General features: G+C 47.3%; 1 protein-coding gene across 2 annotated transcripts in view; it reads right to left on the reverse strand.

Annotated features, from left to right (window-relative positions):
• The window catches only part of LOC122389159 (alpha-1-inhibitor 3-like), a 53250-nt gene that overhangs the window by 7457 nt on the left and 23089 nt on the right, over positions 1-22704 (reverse strand). The window contains exons 15-17 of one of the 2 annotated variants that reach the window (XM_043380897.1): positions 21339-21573; positions 20659-20773; positions 2836-3128 (exon numbers count right to left, since the gene is read on the reverse strand). In XM_043380897.1, the coding sequence (XP_043236832.1) occupies positions 2836-3128; positions 20659-20773; positions 21339-21573 (643 nt within the window). Of the gene's footprint in view, positions 1-2835; positions 3129-6810; positions 7095-20658; positions 20774-21338; positions 21574-22704 lie in introns of both variants that reach the window. The other variant, XM_043380898.1, reaches the window with a different exon arrangement.

Below are 22704 nucleotides of genomic sequence, written 5' to 3' on the forward strand. Positions count from 1 at the left end.
CTATAAAGTGACGGTTGCCAACCAGTGATGAAACTTACCCAAGGCTCTGTACCTCGAACAGAAATGTTTTCGGAAAAAGTGAGCGCGCCTCTGTGCGCGTCCGTCCGGCAGGGCGGGGGGCCGGCCCAGACGGCGCCACAGTGCTCGGCGTCGGCACTGGCGGCGCGGGCGAGGTGAGGGCGTCGTCGTCGTCGGCGTCGAGCGCCCGGCCCGTGCGGCGTGCCGCGACCGGCCGCAGGAAGCGGCGCACGCGACGCCGGTAGACGCGCGGCCGCCGGCTAGACAGCCGGTCCCTCTCACAAGGTCTGCTCTCCAGCACCAGGTTTGAAAGTGGCAGAAGTCCTGCCAGCTGGCGGCAAAACAGCCCAAGCTGCAGTGCCGCTACAAACTGCCATGGAAGCGTCCTCAAGTACGCAGCGTGGGTGGATCATAATCGGCCCGCAGATCGAAGTGAAGCTGATGCCTGATAACATAAGCTTCGAATAACTTGTTTGAAGTTAAATATTCCAAACTGTATAAATTTTGATCAGAGATAAAAGGAGCGAATTGCAGAATTTTGAAGGATTGGTAGGTAGGTAGGTATTATTTGTTCACACTCGATGCGAAATAAATAAGGTAGGATTACATAATCTAGGTAATCAATTGCGTGTAATTGACTTATATCACGGGCAGGTGTTAGTATGCAAACTATCCCGAACCACGGAAACGTTTTTTGACTTATTTCTTGCGTTCCCTCAAGTACCTACAGCTACAGATAGAGCGAAACAGGAAAAAAGCTCAGAACATCAATGCACGTCAAATGTTGTACTAATTTTCTACTTTGAAATGATAAAAACCGTAAGCCAAAGTTTAAAAAAAAAATACTACGAATACATATGACATAAAAGGCCTATTTGAGTTGTCTGATAGAGAGGAACACAAATACACCCTTCTTTGAAGCCTCATCTTCATACGTATGCAGTATGCACCCTGATAATTTAGATGCAATCGATGGATGGTCACCAGAGGTCATCGAAGGACAAATGTAGTCCACGGCTAACTTGAAAACCAACAGAGCTACAGCGCCGCGGTAAAGTGCATTCGATAGCCCTTTTACAGATCTTTCTGTGTAATGTCCTCAGATTTGACCTCAGGTCAACAGTTTAGCCTTCAGAGGGTAAAAACTGTAAAAATAGCCGTTTTCACGAAAAATGTTTTTTCGGCAATAACGTTTAACTCAAGAGAGCCACTACATTACTTTTGGCAGCATTGTGTTCCTCTCTTCAAGACGCGTCGAATGAAGTAGTTGTTGACCTTAAAAGGTAATTTTGAAAATTTGACCTTAAGTCAAGGTCATGACCTGACCGAAAGGGTCATGCTGCATATCAGTCGATCCGTATCGCCGAGCTGAACACATCTGACGGTTTTCACCGCTCTAGCACGTCGCTATCAAAAGTTATAGAAAAAAACTGCTGGTGACCGTTCATGACCTGAGATGACCTCAGGGGCACACAGAGGTGTCACAGGTGCATTTTTCCGATTCAGTGTGTCATGTTTCCGTATGAACCGATGTTTGAGAGCGTTTTGAACGACATTCGTCCAAAAGAGGCGCATTTCAATTTTCTCGCATTGACATGGAGACATGACATCGCAATGGAGAGGTCGCAAAATTGACCTGGCCTTAGGTCACATATATCAAAAATCTGAGATATACATTTTATACATACTGTTACTCATATCAATCGCTGAAAGTTTTAAAGTGATCGTTCAGTTGGTGTAGCTAGGGCGAGCCTTTGAACTTTTTCTGAGGTAAGGTCACTTGACGTGACCTGGTGACCTGACCTTGAACGACCTGGGCCTGAAATGTTCACAACATGTGCGGAAATGATATATGAACAGGTGTACCAAAAACGGTGGCGCTGCACACTGTCGTTTTTTGAGATATTCGCGAAAGACCTGGGGGGGGGGGGGCGTAACCCCCCCCCCCCAGCACGGCGTGGATTAAAAGCGGCAATATTGGATGAATGCGTACCTTTGCATGCTCTCAACTCAGCAGTGACCTGACCTTGCGAAGTGACTCTTGCTCAGAGTAAGAGTTGAGTCACCGATGGGTTCATTTGATAGTTTTCGTCTAAGACAGTGGAGAGAAAGGAGTACAGTCTCTCCTTTCGTAGTAGACGTGCAAGTTGATGACTTGGCGGCATGAGGCTGAAGCTGGTCTGCCATGGACATCAGCAGCAGCCATGGCTGCGAGTATGTAGTAGCACTCCTATCAGCAATGACCAACCATTTCCAAAACAAATAGATCTTCAGTTCGAACAGTCAACTACATAGAGCCTACAGCATGGATGTAGTATATGCAGCCACGAGTACAGTAGAAGCGAGCTACGTAGTCAAAAACGTCAGCTCTGGAAAGAGATGAATATTTACCAACTGTAAGTATCAACAAACAACGGCAGCAGCTGAATATCAACCGCCTGAAACAAATTGGATGCAATTGGTGAGCCACCACCTGTCACCAATTCCAGCCCCTGCCCACGGCCGCCGGCCGCGCCAACAGTATAGGTATTAGGTACCATATCTCTGTGCACTGTGCACACTGCAGTCCGCGTGGGCGGGTTTGCTGCAGAGTGCACCTGTCCCCTGAGCAAAGTCCTATCTCACAGGTCGTCCTCAGTCGAAAATAGTGGCCCGGACCACAGGACGGCATGCTGTCGCTGCCAGTACCACATCCTTTGTCTACTTCGACCAACGCCACCAGCTTCACCATGGCGAGTATTCGCTATTACAGCAGGCCCCGCGTCAATTAGGACTGTTGGCCCCGGCAGGAGATCAGCTGCAGACCGCCCAACTCACCCGAGTTTCTCCAGCTGAAACAGGAACGTCGGCGGGAAGAGGGAGCGCACGGCCGTCTCCGCGACCGGCTCCGGGCCCGCCGAGTCTGCCGAAACAGCTGAACTGTCTGCTTTCTGTGCAATTTCTGCGAACTCACGCACAGCACCATCTGCTGATGCTACCGCGAAGCCACGCTCACCACCCATGGCGGCGCTCACAGTCCTCAGTGGGTAGTAGACAGGCGAAGACCGGTTGTTTCTCTCGCAGGGTCGCGACTCCAGCACAAAGTTTGAGAACACAAGGTAGCCAGCCACCTGTCGGTGAAAGGACCGTTCCAGTACCTAGATACAAATCAAGTCGTTACAGACTATATACCTTCCTTCATTTTCAGTCTCAGTGATCCCCAGTCAGGTGACCAGATCACAACAATCGTCACGCTTTCCGTTCAACCGTTTAACCGGTCTATCGTCCGTTTTCTGCACGCTGCCGTTTTTGATATGCCTATTCGCGAGAAACCTGAGGGGAAGAGGGGTGTGAAAACTAGTGGTGTCAATCGGAATTTGAATCTTCGGAATTCCTATTTTGTCCAATGTCCAATTCGGAATTCGGTTGGACAATGGCAGCAGGCTTTGGACAACTTTGGACAATCGCTTGCTTCACCTCAACATTTTAACCCTCGCATGTGTAGGGGGGTCGGATGGACCCCCCATGGTTTTTCACGAATAACTCGCGAAAAAGCGGCCGATCGCAATGAAACTTTCAGTACCCTCGCATTGATTAATTTTACACCTACCCTGAAAATTTCATGACCCTGACCCAAAGGACCTTTGACCTGTGACCTCTTTTCCGAGACCATGTTTGGACGGAATCGCGATTCCGCGTATGTCGGCTCGCATTAGCCGCGCGTTTGCAAGCTTTTCGTGGCTTCAAACGTTCAAACATGTGATTTGATGTTGCTCCCATGCATTAGGGTGGATATCAAGGTCACCTGAAGGTGAGGTCAGGTCATTGACCTTTGACCTCGGTCAGTGACCTTGGCTCACTTTTTCGAGTTTTACATGTTTCTAGGCTAGTTTTTGGAGCTGAATTCGAATTTAGCAACCATTTGAATATTTATGAAGTAGTTCTGGTGCCTTCGTAACATGTTACGAAGCTGTCAGAGGCGGTTGACACGTACTACGAATACCCGTCACGACGCCTACTGGTTGACCTGACCTGACCTGACCCGACCTGGTCTAAATGCTTAAAGACATTATCTGTGACCTAAACTTACACGATATTCGTGATCAGCACCCCGAAAAACCCCTTGGCAGCCACACTTTACGACTTTCTAACAGGTCTCGATTTTCCCGATTTTCGGTCATTGACCTGACCTGGAAGGTCAACCAATGACCTAGGACCTTAAAATTGGGTATCATCGGCTTCCTCTCGTCACGTCCAACACGCTCGTTTTTTCCGCGAAGCTCTAGCTCGATCAGGGGCCAAACGGCAAGGGGGGTCCAACCGACCCCCCCCCCCCCTACACATTAGAAGCTGGCAAACGCCGCACACATGCGAGGGTTATAAAAGTAATCGTGTTTAACCCGGCAGGCGGTGGGCCTACCAGCCACCTTCCGCGCGGTGGGGGAAGGGGGCATTTTTTGCCCCCCCCCCGTATCTCCGAAACTACTGGACGGATCCGGAAAATTCAAACGGCGTTCGATAGCCCTGTCAAATTTGTTGAGGGAAACTAAATTTCATTGACCTCGGGGTCACCGATGACGTCACAGGTCAGGTCAAAGATAAAATGTTTCACCGTTCACGGGGCTTCTAGGGAAAGCGCTATAACACCGAGTAAAACGCATTTTGTCGAAAATCAGCGATAAGGCGTCAGTTGTCTAGTACATATGTTGCTATTAGAGGTCACTGGTCATACCAGGTCAGGTCACAGGTCAGGTCACCAAAGGTCACCAAGGGTCACCACATGAGCCGAACTTTACTAAGATTATGCGATGCATGTTTTATGGCCAGTTTTTCATTTTAAACTCAATGGTGTTGGTTATAAGACCATCAGGTACGGTTTAGGTCACTTTCCGGTGGAGGTCAGGTCAAGGTCAGGTCAAAAAAGGTCAAATTTCAAAGTTGATATTTTTGCATAAAATGGGTATCTATTCGATGCAGCTCGTCACGGGGAGTCTAATGGTGGTCTTTGTTTTGCGCTAGGAGGTCTAAAATTGCTAAGAATTGAGTTTGAAAATTTGACGTCATCAATTTTGAACAGTTTTTTCGCTATAACTTGGCCAAAAAAAGAGGTATCGATCTCAAATTGGGTATGTAGATAGAAGGCGGTAGGGACTATCACACATTTTTTTCCGTTTTTTTTTTTTCGAAATTCAAAAAACTTTTTGGATTTTTTGACTATTATATTCAAAAAATCTATTTTTTGATTTTTGGGGGTCAAAATCCATAAAGTTCGAAAAACCGAAATTGCAGTTTTGTAGCCCTCTTGATTCCACACCTTTTATGTCTGAAACATTTTTCTGTATCTCTAAAGCTGTAGGCCTCACAACTCTTCCCGCGAAACCTTTTTTTGGGTCGAAAATGGCAAAAATGACGTCACTCTGACGTCATTAGCGGCCAACATATCATAGCCTTTGGAAAAAAATTTTGGTCACCATGTGCGCTAGCTGCTCCCGGGAGGGTACTGAAAGTTTGGTGACGATCGGCGCAGCGGTTCTCGAGATATATTGAAAAAACTAGGGGGGGGGGCAAAAAATCCCCCCACCGCCTGGAAGGTTAACATTGATTGGCTATTAGAAAGCTCAGATTTTAATTCAATAACACTTTTGAGCTGGTAACGGTACACGAAAAGGAAATTAAATAACAGTGTTGAGTGTAAACTATTGCGTAGGTGTCCGACATCTTTGGACAAATGGCTGGCTTGGACATTTTTGGACGGACAGTCGACGTAAGCATTGGACATTGGACGGATTTTGGACATACGTTTTCTGAAATTGACACCACCAGTGAAAACGCCTCCCCCTCCCCCCTCAGCACAGCGCGGGTTAATCTATGGCCTAAAAGGACACTAAAACATGTGTCACCGTGACCGATGAATGATAGGTATAGGATGTCCGTAACCTGGGACGACCTGGCCCTGACCTGAAAATCAAAGAACAAGTTTGGTACCCTCAGGGCACCTTAAGCATCTATTCACGAAAGTGTAAACCAAAGCTTGATATGAATTGTAAGCCGGCGGCCAGAGCCCAAAGTGTGAACATGAGCCCAACATCGATAATTTTTACTTTGACCTGACCTGTGACGTCATCGGCGACCTTGAGGTCAATGAAATTAGGTTTCGCCCTACAGTTTTTCCGGGGCTATCAGACACTGTTTGACTTTGGACGATCGGCCCAGTAGTTTGGGAGTTAGAAGGGGGGCTATGAATAGCCCCCCCCCCCCAGTAGGGCGCGTTATACGCAGACCCCAGTGGAGTGCGGGTTAAGTAAGCTTTTCGACATAAGCATATGAATTAAAGCGATGTGCAGGTATCCACCATATGAAACGATCTTCAAGATGACTATGAAACAGCGGCTTAAAACCGATAGTACTGCACTGCCTGTTGCCTGCAGTGTGGAAGTCTAGCTCCGGAATTTGGAACCGATCAGCAGGCTTCCAACCGTGCCAGTCTCATCTCAACCAGCAACTGCTGCCTCGTCATCGATCACCCCAACAACATTGGCACCAATAGCAGCCTCAGGCACCAACACCAGTTCCAGGCTGGATCCTTCGCAAACAATCCCACATCTCCTCTTCTGCCGTGTCATCTGCAAGTCAAAAGAAAGTACCATCCCGAGCTATAGATTCCGCCGTCACTACCGGGTCCAACGTCTGACCACCAGCTTCTCATGGTGAGTGTCCGCCCTTACATACAGCAGGCTGTTCCAACAGCGAGAGCCTGCGCTGTCGGTTGTTAGGACTGTCGGCCCCGGATCAGCTGCAGACCGTCCAACTCACCCGAGTTTCTCCAGCTGAAACAGGAACGTCGGCGGGAAGAGGGAGCGCACGGCCGTCTCCGCGACCGGCTCCGGGCCCGCCGAGTCTTCCACAGTAGTTGCACTGGAGCTTAGCACCGCAGTGGACACAGGCCCAAGAGACGCTGCGGCACCTCCCTCCATCGCAACCGCCACATTGCCAGTTCTGAACGTTCTCCGCGGGTAATAGACAGGCGAAGACCGGTTGTTTCTCTCGCAGGGTCGCGATTCCAGCACAAAGTTTGAGAACACAAGGTAGCCAGCCACCTGTCGGTAAAAGGATCGTCCTAAAATAATGCTCTACCATTTATGTGAGCTCTCTGGACCAAAGCGTCACGAATTCTGAACTAGGGGAGAGTGGGGCAAAGCGGCCACCCTAACGCTTCTCACGATGCCAACGCTTGATTTTTAAACTTGGAAAGATTCTTTCTATACCAATGTGATCCCTATTAAGTTGCCTTTTATTTCAACTGCGTTTTATTTCCAAAGGCGTTCACATATGAAAGATATTGACAAAACTTTAAACCTATGCATATTGGCCACTTTGCCCCATACCCTGGGGCAAAGCGGCCACCGGCGTCTTCTCAAGTCCCGATATGAGAAACAAAGTAGTTGCCTCGTGTACGACTAGGGTATTTGATGGTGACAAGGTTAAGCGAGGATGGATGTTTACTTTATCATCTTCCACCTGTAGGTAAACAAAGAAAGGATTTTCATGAAAATAAACATTCAATTGCATTATTTGGTAACTCATGCAACTGAAAAGTGGCCAAGATGAATGCATGACGTCTGACGACACATTTGAATATAAATAACGTTTTTTATCCAGATGGAAGCAACTAGTTATGGTCAATTGGGGGGTGGCCACTTTGCCCCGGCCACTTTGCCCCGCGCATACCGTCCGAGACAAAAATATTTCAGCTTAGCTATTAGTGGGGTAAAAAACATTAAAATTGGTAGAATAACATGTACGATAACCATGCCATGCATGGACAAGAACGCTTATAAAAATTCCACACGGTTATGGAATAACATAACATTTAAATTTTGTAAACATAGTTGGTAACCTGGCAAGAAATGCTTTTCCGTGTTTCACAGAACATTGGTGATGGGCCTGAAACCCGGTCTGGGTCATTCGAACGACCGTGAAGAGAAGTATAATTGGAAACCATAAATTGTAACTGACGCCAGCTATGAAGGGCTAAAACGATGGGTGGCCGCTTTGCCCCGGGTGGCCGCTTTGCCCCACTCTCCCCTAATTGATTTGAATAAATGGCAAACCAGATGATTCTGGACAGGTAGCTTTTAACGCCACATGCCTCACTAATCGCTATGACCACTTGGTGGTGACTAGTTAGGTACCCCGCGCATGACTGGAGTGTAGTTCATTGTGCATGACGTCACAGGTCAGGTCAAAGTTAACATTATCCACATTTCAACATGTTCACACTTCAGGCTGTGGCCAGTCAAATCGAGCTCAAAATTGGTTTTCCCACTCATACCTAAACGGATGGCGATCAGTCACAGCGGTGCGTAACCTTCAGGCGAATATGTCGATTTAGGTGATTATGATTTAGGTGAAAGCTAGGTCAAAATATGTCACAAAAAGTCACAGAAATTAGTAAAAAAAAGTCATGTGAAACACGTTTTATGACCCATTTTGACAAATAATTTGATACTATATAGTTTCGTCTGCGCCGTCTATGTCATCTTCAGCTGGTTGGGTATAATTCAGGTCAAGAGCAGGTAAAAATGTCAAATTTGGGAGCTGAGTATTTCAAATAAAGTGTGGCAATCGGACTCAGTTTAAGCCATGTAACTGAGGGTGATATTTGTTTGCATGCAAGACGTCTAGAATTTGCTAAAAGTTTATGGTGTTTTGGTTAACCCTTGCCCGTATTGGTCTTTTGCCAGCCGCGAACGTATAGGCTGGGGGGGGAGGAGGTCCCCTTGCTGTTTGGCCCCTGATCAAGCTAGAGCTTCTCAGAAAAAAACGAGCGTGTTGCCCGTGACGAGAGAAAGCTGATGATACCCAATTTTAAGGTCCTGGGTTATTGGTTGACCTAGATACAGGCCAGGTCAATGACCCAAAAGTCGTGAAAATCGGAACCTCATTGAAAAACGCTTTAAAGAACCTTTGTTGAAAACTCTTTAATAATACCAAATTAAGGTCTCTATTCTTAAGGAAGTCACACTAGCTGTTTACGAGCATTTAGCGGTACTCTTGTCTCTATAGCGCGAGCCGTCCTCCGCAAGAAAAAAGACTTAAGCCAAAAAATGAGGCGAAGTCGAAGATGAGGAGGAAATGGGGGAACTTGGAATGAAATGTTGTGAATTAAGTGTGAATCAAAGGATCGAAGAATATAAAGCTAAGATTTTGCATTTATGATTCATGATTGATTTAAGATTTGTGAGACCTACTACCGTAAGATTAATGACTAAGTTAAATGATTAAATATACACAACGCGAGACTATATTATCACGAAACCATTTGGTACCAGTGACCCAGATGCGGGGTTCAATATTTAGTTAATATTGAGTTCAAATTAACGTAAGAGTCATTAACGTAATAGCGCACAATGAATGCTGATACTTCCCGAAGAAAGAAGAGAGTCCGCCAAGGACATCGAGCCTACTGCCAGAGAATTATTGATGATATCGATGGCCTTTTAAGTGAGGCGTCGCTGGACAGGGACACCCTGCTCGTCAAGGCAGCCAGTTTAGAGCAACAGAGAGAAAAAATCAAGACGTTGGACGACGAGATCGAGGGGTTGGCAGCTGAAGATGATTTACTTGAAGAGATCCAAGACGCTGGCGAGTGTATAGCACGATACGACTTTGTGCTGCTGCAAGTTAAAAAAGCATGCGAACCCAGTTTCGATAGCAGCCCCCAGCCGCCTACGAACACCAACCCCAACAAAGAAACACAACCTCGCCAGCTAAGTAATTTGCCAAAGCTGGAGCTCCCAACATTCTCGGGTGATGTCATGGATTTCTACACCTTCTGGGACCTTTTTAAATCTGCTGTCCACGACAGACACGACATAACCAACGCAGAGAAGTTCCAGTACTTGAGAGCACAACTAAAAGGAGCGGCATTGAAGACCATAACCGGGCTCAGAGTGGCAGCAGACAACTATCCTGTGGCAGTAGATATTCTTCTGGAAAAATATGGAAACACAGACGTCATCATTGATGCCCACATGCTAGCCTTTGTGGACCTGAAGTGCGGTGCCTACTCATGCTGCGATCTCGAAGAATTCCGCACTGAGCTGGAGGCTCATGTTAGAGAACTGGAGGCTCTGGAAGTCCATGCCAGCGAATATGAAAGGATGCTGTGCCCAGTCATGATGGAGAAACTGCCGGTAAAAGCCAAGGAGAATCTCGTTCGTTACCTAGGACGAAAAACAATGGTGCTGGACGACTTGAGAAAATTCTTATCGGATGAAGTTAAAACGTTGAAAGCATCTGAGACGAGAGGAAGACGACCGCCAAGAGCTGGAGCTCCCCAAAGACGAGCAGCAACATATCAGGCGAGAGGAGCAGAGCTGTTGTGTGCTGTATGTGGTGGCCAGCATACTCATGAGAAGTGTCAGACGTTCCATGCCATGAACTTACCTCAGAGGCTGGCCGTCTGCAGAGAAAAAGGTCTCTGTTACCGGTGTTTAGGACAACGGCACATGTCTCGAGCTTGCACCGCATCTAAGAACTGCGAAGTGGGCGACTGCAGAGGAAACCACCACTCTTTGTTGCACGCAGCTTATCGAGACACCACCAAGCAAGATGTCATCAACTCTCCCCAGCGAGGAGCCGGGCCCAGAGAAACTTCCCACAGCAATCGAGCCCTGGCAACATCATCCTCGACGCAGTCCGTGGTTTTCCAGACAGTGCCAGTGGTGCTGCAAGCAGGAAAGCACAGCCTGGTGGTAAATGCATTGCTTGACCCATGCTCGGATGCATCATACGTGAGTGAAGCAGCGGCCGCTGAAATTGGTGTGACTGGTGAGGAGTGCGTGCTCAACCTGACGACCGTTCGTGGTCAGGAGCCAGTGAACATGAAGAAGACGAATGTGTCCATACAAGGCACCGATGGCCGGTTCAAAGCAGACATAACCGCACTCATTACGAAAGATCTGGCAAGCACGTCTGAAGTCTTTGATTGGGCAGCTCTGAAAACGAAGTGGCCTCACCTGAGCGATATAAGTTTCCCAAATGTGTCCAGAAGGCAGGGTGTGGACATGCTAATAGGAGTCAGTCCGCAAACTCTGAGTCTGTTCGTTCCAGAAGAAACGAGGAAAGGTAGAGATGGCGAACCAGCAGCTCTAAAGACGCCTCTCGGTTGGGTGGCGTTCGGACCGATGAGACATGCAGAAGAAAATGGCAACAACATCTCCAACTTTGCTCGCACACTAAGGACGAAAGCTGCACAGCTGGACAAAGAAGACATCATTCAGGCATTTGACAAAATGTCAGATATAGACTGGATGGGTGGCAACAACGAAGACGGCACGCCGACATCACACGAAGATAGGATGGCAGAAGAAAAGGCAGCTGCCAGTCTGCAGTTTTCCGATGGACGCTACCAGATCGGAGTACCGTGGAGAAGAGGGAGGCCAGCTCTGCACTGCAACTATGAAACAGCCGCCTCGCGGCTTGAGAAAACCGAAAACTCGCTGAAGAAAAAGGGTGGTGACCTTGCCGAAAGATACAACCAAATACTTGAGGACTATGAGAGAAAGGGCTACATGAAGAAATACAGTTACGAAGAGTGGATGGCTGGCGGCGGCGGCGGTTGGTTTCTGCCTCACTTTCCAGTAGTGAGAGAAGATAAATCAACCACGAAACTCCGTATCGTCTATGACGCGGCTGCGACGAACCAGGGGAAAAGTCTGAACTCAGAGATATATCCAGGACCCTCTCTGTACACGGACCTCACAGAGATCCTGCTACGCTTCAGACAACATTCGGTGGCTCTTGTGGGAGACGTAGCTGAAATGTTTCTGCAAGTAGAGCTCCCGCCCGAAGATCGTCAGTACCACCGCGTCCTGTGGAGAAACTTCGGCGTCAGCCGGCATCCAGACATCTTCGAAGCACAACGCTGGCTGTTCGGGAACGCGGCGGCCCCGTTCTGCACCCAGTACGTCATGAGAGAGCACGCGAAGAAAAACGAAGAACAGTACCCGATCGCCTCCCGAGTGATCTTGGACAACGTATATATGGATGATGCATTGGCGTCATTTACAGACGAAGATATCGCTTTGGAAGCGCAGCGCGAACTCAATGAACTCATGCAAGGTGCCGGAATGACGATGAGAAAGTGGCTGACAAATAGCAAGTCCGTACTCAAAGCCATCCCAGAGGACCAGAGAGCACCTGGTGCCCACGTACACCTCCAACAGGACGAGCTACCTAGCGTCAAGACGCTGGGTGTTGTGTGGAATGCTGAGTCAGATGTGTTCTCCGTCAGTGTAGCGGACGATACACAACCGAACCAGATGTGCTCCAAACGATCATGTCTGAAGAAGCTCGCCTCAGTTTTCGATCCCCTCGGATTTTTGGTCCCATTTGTCATAGTCGCAAAGATTCTTTTTCAGTCAACATGGGATCTGAAGCTGACGTGGGATGAAGAGATCACCGGTACAATACGGCGTCAGTGGATGAACTGGTGTAAAAGCCTCATGCACCTCAGTCTGGCGTGCATGCCAAGATGTTTGCACGACGCTGGACCCGGTAGTCCGGTGAAAGAAAGTCGACTTCACGTCTTCACGGATGCTTCAGAGAAAACCTATGGAGCTGTGTGTTACATGGTCACGACGACGAAGGACCAGACTATTTCCAGACTTGTCATGGCAAAAGCAAGGGTAGCTCCGCGGAAGAAAACACAAACCATTCCCCGACTTGAGCTGATTGGCGCGGTTATGGGCCTTCGGCTGGCTAAAAAGACATGTAAAGCTCTGGAGATACCTCTGAAGAACGTCACCTTTTGGACCGACTCAACGGACGTCCTGTGCTGGATAAGCAACGAAACCAGAAGGTTTAAGACTTTCGTGGCGAACCGTATTGCTGAGATCCGGAGCGACACGGATGCGTCCCAGTGGCGACACGTGCCTGGAGCATCCAATCCTGCTGACCTGGCATCCAGAGGGTGCACAGCGGACGTGCTGATGTCCGAAGCAGTGTGGTGGGAGGGCCCGGCCTTCCTTATCACTGGAGACTGGCCGCCCCAGCCAGTCCTCGCGAGCATGGACTTCGATAGTTCTGAGTTCTGTTTTGAGCGTCAGCAGCAAAAGACGCTCGCCTCAAGCAGCTCAATACCAGGCTCGCTGGATCGATTGCGCCCAGAACGATATTCCAGCTGGACAAGACTGGTCAGAGTGACAGCATGGATCCAAAGATTCATTCAAATTCTGAGAGAAAGGGTGAAAAAAGGAAAGGATCGGCACAAGTTCGAAGCAGAAAAACAGTGCAGGCCGAAGAAGAACAACAGAAAACGTGGAGGACAAAGCAGCCTTTCCAGTACGTTCGAGCTGACTGTTGAAGAAGTGACCGCAGCTGAAGTATTTTGGGTGCGTTTAGCACAGACAGATGCTTTCGAGGATGAACGTCGCTGGCTCGAAATCCACAGGAACGAAGAAACCACGCAAGGGCGCGCTAAGAAGCGGCGAGATGGAAGAGGAAAAGAAAGCCGCCTACAAAGATTGAACCCATTCATAGACGAAAATGGTCTCATACGAGTGGGAGGCAGAATAAGCCATGCAGATCTACCGTACAACACAAGACATCCCTACGTTCTCCCCAAGAGGCATGCAGTGTCTGCGCTCATCGTGCGACATATCCACGATAAGTTCGACCACAAGCTCGGGGTAGAACACAATCTGGCCGAGCTGAGACAGACATTTTGGTTGGTCAGCGCAAGAGAAGAAATCAAGAGATGCATTCGGACGTGTCCTGAGTGCAAACGAAGGCGCGAGAAGACTGGAGCGCAAATAATGGCCCCGATGAAGAAAGAGCAGCTGAAGCCGACGTACAGAGCATTTTCCCACTGCGGTGTAGACTTCGCTGGGCCAGTGGAAACAAAAAACGAAAGAGGAAGAGTGAAGACAAAGCGATACATCTGTCTTTTCACCTGCTTTCAAACTAGAGCAGTGCACCTGGAAATGGCGTATGGTTTAGACACCGACTCGTTTTTGTGCACCTTGGACAGATTCACCTCAAGAAGGGGTGTTCCTGAGGACATCTGGAGTGACAATGGCCGGAACTTTGTCAGTGCCGAAAAAGAGCTGAAGAAAACGTCAGATGCTCTGGACAGGCGTAAAATCCACAAGCAAGGAGTCACGAGAGGTATCCGCTGGCACTTCAACCCTCCCGCTGCGCCTCATTTTGGAGGAGTTTATGAATCCCTCATCAAGTCCGTGAAACGTGCTATGTACAGCACTCTGCGGGCCACAAGCATCACCGATGAAGAGCTACAGTCCGCCTTATGTCGCGCTGAGGCTCTTCTGAACTCGCGTCCGCTGACTCCGCTGTCAGCCGACCCGACTGATCAGCCGCCTCTGACTCCTGCACACTTCTTGGTGGGACATATTCAGCTGCAAGCGGATACCGGGCTCGAGGGCGCGAGAGGTCACTTGAAGAGGTGGCGTCTGGTTCAACAGTTGGTCGCAGCGTTTTGGAAAAGATGGCAACGAGAATATGTGCTTTCGCTACAAGCTCGTACAAAGTGGAGGACGTCCCATGAAGACCTGGCAGTAGGGGACGTGGTACTGATGGCAGAGTCATCGGTCACCAGGGGTCAGTGGCCGCTGGCCAGAGTGATCAAGGTGCACCCTGGAGCTGATGGACATGTGAGGGTGGTAGATGTCCAATGTAAAGGGAAGGTCTACACGAGACCCGTGGTGAAGCTGGTGCATCTAGAATCTGCCCCGGCGTAAGGCTGCCCGTGGAACGGACGGCTTAAACATACTGTGGCGTCGACACTATCGAACTGCAATGCGGTGTGATCGAGTGAACTTGCAAGTTGCAACTGTGCCTATTCATTGTGTATATTGACCTTCATGGTGCAGAAGGTCAAGGTGGGGGAGAATGTTTACGAGCATTTAGCGGTACTCTTGTCTCTATAGCGCGAGCCGTCCTCCGCAAGAAAAAAGACTTTAGCCAAAAAATGAGGCGAAGTCGAAGATGAGGAGGAAATGGGGGAACTTGGAATGAAATGTTGTGAATTAAGTGTGAATCAAAGGATCGAAGAATATAAAGCTAAGATTTTGCATTTATGATTCATGATTGATTTAAGATTTGTGAGACCTACTACCGTAAGATTAATGACTAAGTTAAATGATTAAATATACACAACGCGAGACTATATTATCACGAAACCACTAGCCATCTTTATCAATCACATTTATCTTCAAGATCGTTACGGTGTCTAAATAAAGAAAGTTTAATTACAAACATTCTACAAAAAGAGTATTTTAGGAACATTCTTGTGGAAGAATTATTCTGTAGATCACATTGGATCCGAAACCAAAACAGTGGGTAGCAGAAGAACAGTTGTCAAGGTTATTTTCCCGCGCAGGCCGCCAATGCGCATGCGCAAAGAGCTTGGGCGTGCATTCAGCCGCCATTTGGTCGCCATCTTCGTGCACCGACGTGCTGGCTGGCCGACTGCGTTACGAGTGCGCTTGGAATCTATACTCTGTTCCGTTTCAAGTTTGCAGCCGAAGTGTCCTGCTGAAAGCAGTGCGTGAATTCCGTATATACAGCTCTTACATTTCAAGACGAAATTCTTGAGCGGAGGAGCAATCTGCCGAAGAAACTCCGACCGCAAGCTTGAGTTGGAACAGACTATAACTTCATCTATATATATGGTAAGACGTCTTGTACCGTCTTGTACAGCATTGCAGGCTCGTGTTTGTACGAGGCTCGTGTTTGCCTGAACACTAGGCAGACGCCGCGCTCACTGACGGCCTGGCAGGCCGAATGGACACCGCTGCACAGGCGGACGCGGTATACTGTATTGTGAAATGCGTTGTGTGTGATGCCGTGTTCTTAGTTGCTCGGATTTCAACGTTTCACTGCACCCCCATGGTGCCACCGTGGCTGACGGCCGCGCAGATGGGTCGTCGGACGGGCACCGCCGCACAGGTGCAGACGCGGTTGACTCAGATTTGCAACGTTGGCTGCATGCTCGTGCCTCATGCATAAAAAGGGATACCATTACCTACTTTGTTTTGAGGCTGTGATTGTAGCCCAAATACATTTTCGCAAATGTTTATGCAAGTTTGTATAGCAATCGCGGGGCGTGAAAGAGGTCGAGGTAATACCAAGAAATGGGATTCTTTTTTTTTAGGCCAGCGGGTGGTTTTCTCTAAGAAACGATTGGTGAATGGTTTTGTTAAAGCCACAATAGCGATAGTTGTGTAGTTCGTAAACCAAGCCTAAGAACACCGCGCGAGCTTGCACGAGAAGCGTTAATGCCCTCTCGGTCTTTGAGAAGACAGAAAAACGATCTTACGATAACCCGCGCCGACTTTCGGCATAAGGGTTTTGAAAGAACCCAAGAATTATTTCCGTTCTTTTATTAACCATTCTTATAGAAGAACTCCAGGTTGGCTTAAAATGTGCTGTCTATTTGAATAGGGCAAAAAAGAACCCTATTGGTTCTTGAAGAACGTTTAAGATTCTTGACTGTTTTTCAGTGTGAACGTCGCAAAGTGTGGCTGATATGGGGTTTTCGGGGTGCTGATCACGAACATCATGTTCGTTTTGAGCACAGATGATGTCTTCATGCATTTAGGACAGGTCGGGTCAGGTCATGTCAGGTCAACCAGTTGGGGTCCTCCTGGGTATTCGTAGAGGTGTCAACCGCCTCTGACAGCTTCGTAACATGTTACGAAGGTATCTAAACTGCTTCGTAAATGTTCAAATTGCTACTCAATTCCAATTCAGCTCCAAAAACTAGCCTTGAAACATGTAAAACTCAAAAAAGTGAGCCGATTTCATCAAAGGTCAATTACCTGACCTTCAGGTGACCTTGGCACCCACCTTAAAGGGACCCTCCCACCTTAACATTAGATTTGAGTTGAGATAGCCAAAATGGGGTCCCTGGCTTACAATTACCGGTTTCGGCACTCACAACATCGAGAAATGCCTTAAATCGGAAATATTGAATTTCAAAATTGCAGCATTTTGATTCAGAGGGGCTAATGCATAGGAATACCCCTCTGAATGTGTGACGTCAGCGCAGATATCTAACGATTTTGAATGTTTGACTAAAACGTTTTGTAGCACGCGGTGGTATATGCTGCTTTGCGCGCAACAAATGCCGCACTTTCAAATAAAGTCGCTAGGAACAGCGGAGATCCCAAAAAGTAAACAAAAGTAAAAGTCTAATATCTTGAAAACCGGTGAATATTTTTCGATGAAATTTGGTAGATATTCGTTTTTGCTCTTTCTGAACCGAGCGACATCACTTTCATGCCAATTCATTAACTTTTCTGAAGGTGGGAGGGTCCCTTTAACCCGCGCCCCGTTGGGCTCTGCCGAGCAACGCGCCCCGTTGGGGGGGGGCAATTTGGCCCCCCTAAGATCTCGAGAACCACGCAACCTAGCGACAAGCGGCAAACGGTGTTGGATAGCCCTATCAGGAAACTACCTTGTGACCCAATTTTATTGACCTAGGTCAAACCGATGACGTCACAGGTCAGGTCAAAGGTCTAATTTTCACCGTTTACAGGCATTTCAAGAAATGCGTTGTAAGATCGAGTAAAATGCATTTCATTGAAAATCATCGATGGGGAAATGTTCTTCAAACACATATTTTGCTATTTGAGGTCACTGATACCAGGTCAGGTCACAGAGGTCAGGTCACTGGGGGGGGGGTCACAATACGAAAGTGTCGTGTGATACATGTTTTATGGTCCATTTTACATGACCAATGCGATTATGTGGGTCAGGCAGACTTTTGGGCCAGCTTAGGTCACGTTTTGGTCAAGGTCAGGTCAAGGTCAGGTCAAGGTCAGGTCAAGGTCAGGTCAAGGTCAGGTCAAGGTCAGGTCAAGGTCAGGTCAAGGTCAGGTCAAGGTCAGGTCAAGGTCAGGTCAAATTAGGTCAAATTTCAAAGTTGATATTTTTGCATAAAATGGGTATCGATTCGATGCCGCTCGTCACGGGGAGTTCAATGGTGGTCTTTGTTTTGCCCTACGTGGTCTAGAATTGCTAAAAATTGAGTTCAAAAATTTGACGTCATCATTTTTGAACAGTTTTTTTCGCTATAAATTGGCCAAAAAACGAGATATCGATCTGAAATTTGGTATGTATATAGAAGAGCACAGGGACTGTCATATATATTCCGGGTTTTTTAAATTCGGAGTTTTTATTTTTTTAAGTTTTTTTTTCTAAAGAAATCATTTTTTGAATTTTTGGGGGTCAAAAACCCAAAATTTTGAAAATCCGAGATGGCAGTTTTGTAGCGCCGCTTTTTATCTATTAGACCATATAAAGAACTTTGAAATTGCTTGGTAACTGTAAATTTGGTTAGCGTTTCAAGATTGCATGTTTTTTTGCTCATTTTTGCTCGAACATGACTTCAGTTTGACCTCAATATCTCCTGACCTAAGGTGATCTAAGACTTGAAATTCGGTGTGAAGGTGTCAAATTGATGCCCGGGAAGGTACTGAACATTTGGCGGCGCTGCGCGCCGCCGTTTTCTTGCTATTGAGGAAAAACCACAGGGGTGCGGGCCAAAATGCCCCCCCCCCCAACGGGGCGAGGGTTAATGTATGGGACCAACATCAAAACCACGAAACGACTGCACACGCGCGGATAATGCGAGCCGACATACGCCGAATCACGATTCCGGCCAAACATGGTCTCAAGAAACTGATTGGTCAAAGATCATTTGGGTCAGGGTCATGAAATTTTCAGTGAAGATGCAAAATTGAAAATCTCGAGGGTCCTTAGAGTTTTGCATTCGCGAAAAAAAAAAACGAGAGTCCGTTCGACCCTCCCATACGGGTGAGGGTTAACCCAAGGCCGTATAAGTTGGTTAACCCTATTAGTGGCAGGGGGGTTGCTTTCATCCACCCCTCAGGTTTTTCGAGAATATCTCCGAAACAGCTGAAGCTACGATGCTGAAATTTTCTTACTTTTCTTAAAACTAAATTGGGCACATTCCCTGAAAATTTCAAGTTCATAACTTTACCAGGGGCGGCTCCAGCGCACTGGGAATTGGGGGTTCTATTCGTGAAACGAGTCATTTGGGCGAAGAATCACGATGCTGATGTATTATAACTGTATGCACCAGTTTTACGAACAGTGAATGAAAGGTATCATGTGATAACATATACAAAGTTATTGTGCATCCTCTTTTGACACGTTTTTGCTATAATAGGCGGATCCAGGCGTCCAAAAAGGGGGGTTATGTCTTACCTCCCAACATAGGTGCCCTGACACCGCCTATGCATGACCAATACAATTGTAGTCGTTCTCTCATAAGAAAATTGTAACATAACAAGACCATTGCCACCCTTTTTAGAAACAGTACCAACAAAAACCTTATTTACCATACTTTTTGTGTACCCCCAATCTCAATGATCTGTATCCGCCTATGATTTTTGAAAATGCATATTTTTAGGATCCATGTGAATTCCTGGTTCATTCTCTATCGATCGGCAAAAGTTGCGTTAAGATTGGTTCAGAAACCTGGCCGTGATAAACAGTCTAAAATGTATCTGCAATTTGCCCGTTTTTACCCCCCTCTACCCCCTATTGACATTTTTAATTTTTTTTTAGAAATGTAGATCACGTTGAGCGAAATCGAATGCCGTTTGAATTTTAAAAATCGGCCCGTTAGATCTCGAGATATCAGGGGGGCGGGGTCGTAAACAGCCCCCACCCCTGCCACTAATAGGGGTAGCCAGGAGCCTGCCACTAATAGGGTTAACCTTCCAGGCGGTGGGGGGCATTTTTTTGCCCCCCTTTAGTTTTTTCGATATATCTCGAGAACCGCTGCGCCGATCGTCACCAAACCCGGCACCGCAGCTGGGCTATTTCCGTACCTGCACGACAGCCTGGGTAGCGGGAGGGGGTCGGATCCGACCCCCCTGTTATCTGAGGACCAATGGCCGTATCGAGCCCCGTGAGGTGGCGTTTGAAAGGCCTTTACGAGACCTTCCCAAAGTACTCTTAAGATTTTAAAGACTGAGGTCAACTTTCGGGTCGAGGTCAGGTCAAATGTAAAATTATGGGGTTTCTGCACGCTGAGGCTCACGGACAGTGGAATCAATAGCTCCTGCTCGAAGCTCACAAAAAATGAGCTCAAAGACTTAAGCATATATGGTTGCACCCATGACGTCTGGAAACTCTGAATACTATTTCCGTTTCTAAGTAGACATTTAAAAGACGGAAGGTTTCTCTGACTGCACCGACCTAAGCTACGTGACAATAAACTCAGATTAACTAAAAAAAAAATCATTTGTTCTTTGGTCGACGTATTTTAGCCTTATTTACCTACTTCAGTTTCGAAAGCCTTCAGTTTCTTCGTTCACTATTGCTCTAAATAAAAACACGCTCAATTCTTACATTTACCTGGACCTTAAAATTATGCGCTACTGTAATAAAATGAACAAAAAGGACGGAACAAAAGCGAGAGAGATACAGAGTTATGTACGCAGCAAGGGAGAAGTGAGAAAGATAGAGAGGGGGAAAGAGAGAGAGAGAGAGAGAGAGAGAGAGAGAGAGAGAGAGAGAGAGAGAGAGAGAGAGAGAGAGAGAGAGAGAGAGAGAGAGAGAGAGAGAGAGAGAGAGAGAGAGAGAGAGAGAGAGAGACCTTACCTCGAAGGCCTTGATGGAGTCATCTTGCCGTGTTCTGTACCAGTAACCGTCGGGGGTTGGTCGTGGTATTGGCCGTATAATGCGTCTAGCATTACGGCTGTTTGAGGGGAGCACTCTGGAACAGGTAATTGAGCATTGTGCCATAATCAGAATTGCACTGTTTATCACGCACATATAACATGAGCCGTGCAACAGAGGTGAAGATAGAAAGATAGATCGTCGCATAGATCGTCACGAACCTATGAAGTGGTCTATGAACATTTGATATCTATGGCTATCTACAAATCGCCGTAATCTATGAAAGGCGATCGACTTGACTTGAGTCACTGCAGTGCACAATGCACATATCGAGTTGTCCGCTTACAATACATGTGTATTGTGTAATGTGTATATTGTATGGGCGTACTAAATCTACGCTAGATGGCTTCTCAAATGACTCATGCAGCCGAGGGGTATCGCACAATGAACCTTACTTTAAAATGGGCAAGGTATGTACATGCTAATCTTCACTAATGCGCCAATAATTGCATATGCGCCATTCATCGAAAACGGCCTGACCTGGGATGTAAGAGCCCGGTGAATTCATATCAAGGGAAAATCCCACAGGAAGACAGGCAGAAACAGGCTCGTCAGACGAGTCTTCAAAGAAACAGACACATAGACGAAGGGATCATCCTCACCGTTCTTCCCTGTCGGCGATTCCGTCTTCCAACTGGAACTCGTTAGGGAAGCCAAAGATATCTCCATGGCCTGGCCTTGCATGTCGTGGTTTCCGCTTACAATAGCTAGAATCAGATTCTACAAGCCTAGGATACTGGTACTCGCCGATGACGAATTTTTGCAGCTTCTCGAACACCTTCTTAGCAGTTAGTTTGTTCTTGTCGCTGAGCAGCTCGACGCTGCGATCGACAACGGCTGACAACAGAAGGAAAATAACGTGAGCCTCCCCGGAGTCAAAGTGCCTGCATTGCATATCACGCGCACTGCAGCGGGTCTGAGCCGAACATGAACTGCAGGGGGGGGGGGTTGAAAACAACACCCCCTGAGATCTCGAAAACGGCGCAACGTAGCGACAAACGGTAAACGGCGTTAGATAGGTGGAGATGTTATTTAGAGGAAATACTAGGTCATTTTTGTCTCAGGTCAAAAACGAGGTCACCAGAGGTCACCGAAGACAAAATGTTACGATTTTCACAACAGGAATTTCGCGGTAGTTTTTCTTGAATAACTTGTCTTGCACACAAGACAGAGGATCGATTCGAACGCCATCGTTCTTAGCTCGTCAAGGCGCATCGAATGATATATAATATGACCTCGAACGGTCAAGTTGAAAATTTGACCTCAGGTCAAGGTCATGACCTGACCGAAATAGGTCATGTTGCATATCATTCGATCCGCATTGACGAGAAAACACGATAAACGTCGAACGGAGTCTCTATCTCTATTCAATCTCAAGTTATTGAAGAAAAACCGCTGGTGACCTCAGGTGACCTAAGATGACCTGGAGATCACCTTCCAAAGGTCATAAGTGATATGTTTCGGTGAAATCACCAACAGGGACCTCTAATACTATGATCCTGAGCGTATTGAAGTCATAGGATGGCATTCAGAGTAAGTTGAAATTTCTCCCGTTGACTTATAATGGGCCGGTCGCAAAAATGACCTGACCTTAGGTCATCGATATAAGAATTCCGAGATATACAAGTTGTAGCTCGTGATGACTTTACCATTTCCTGTGGGTTTCAAAATCATATCTCAACAACTGTGGGCTTGGTGGGATTGCAAACTTCGAAATTTACGTTTCGAGGTAGGGTCACTTGACCTGACCTGGTGACCTGACCATAGGTCACCTGGGGTCAAAATTTTTACTCAAGGTGTGCAAAAGTTAGGAGAACAGGTATGCAAAATTTGGCGGCGCGTAGCGCCGCCGTTTTCTCGCGATTTGCGAAAAACCACAGGGGGGGGGGGTTGAAAACAACCCCCCCCTGCAGTGCGCGTGATATGGTCTCATGATGCTAGTAATTATAAGCGACAGCCATGCTAAAA

Source organism: Amphibalanus amphitrite, unplaced genomic scaffold (genome assembly GCF_019059575.1).
Source record: "Amphibalanus amphitrite isolate SeventyFive unplaced genomic scaffold, NRLGWU_Aamphi_draft 000346F_arrow, whole genome shotgun sequence".
NCBI lineage: Eukaryota > Metazoa > Arthropoda > Thecostraca > Balanomorpha > Balanidae > Amphibalanus > Amphibalanus amphitrite.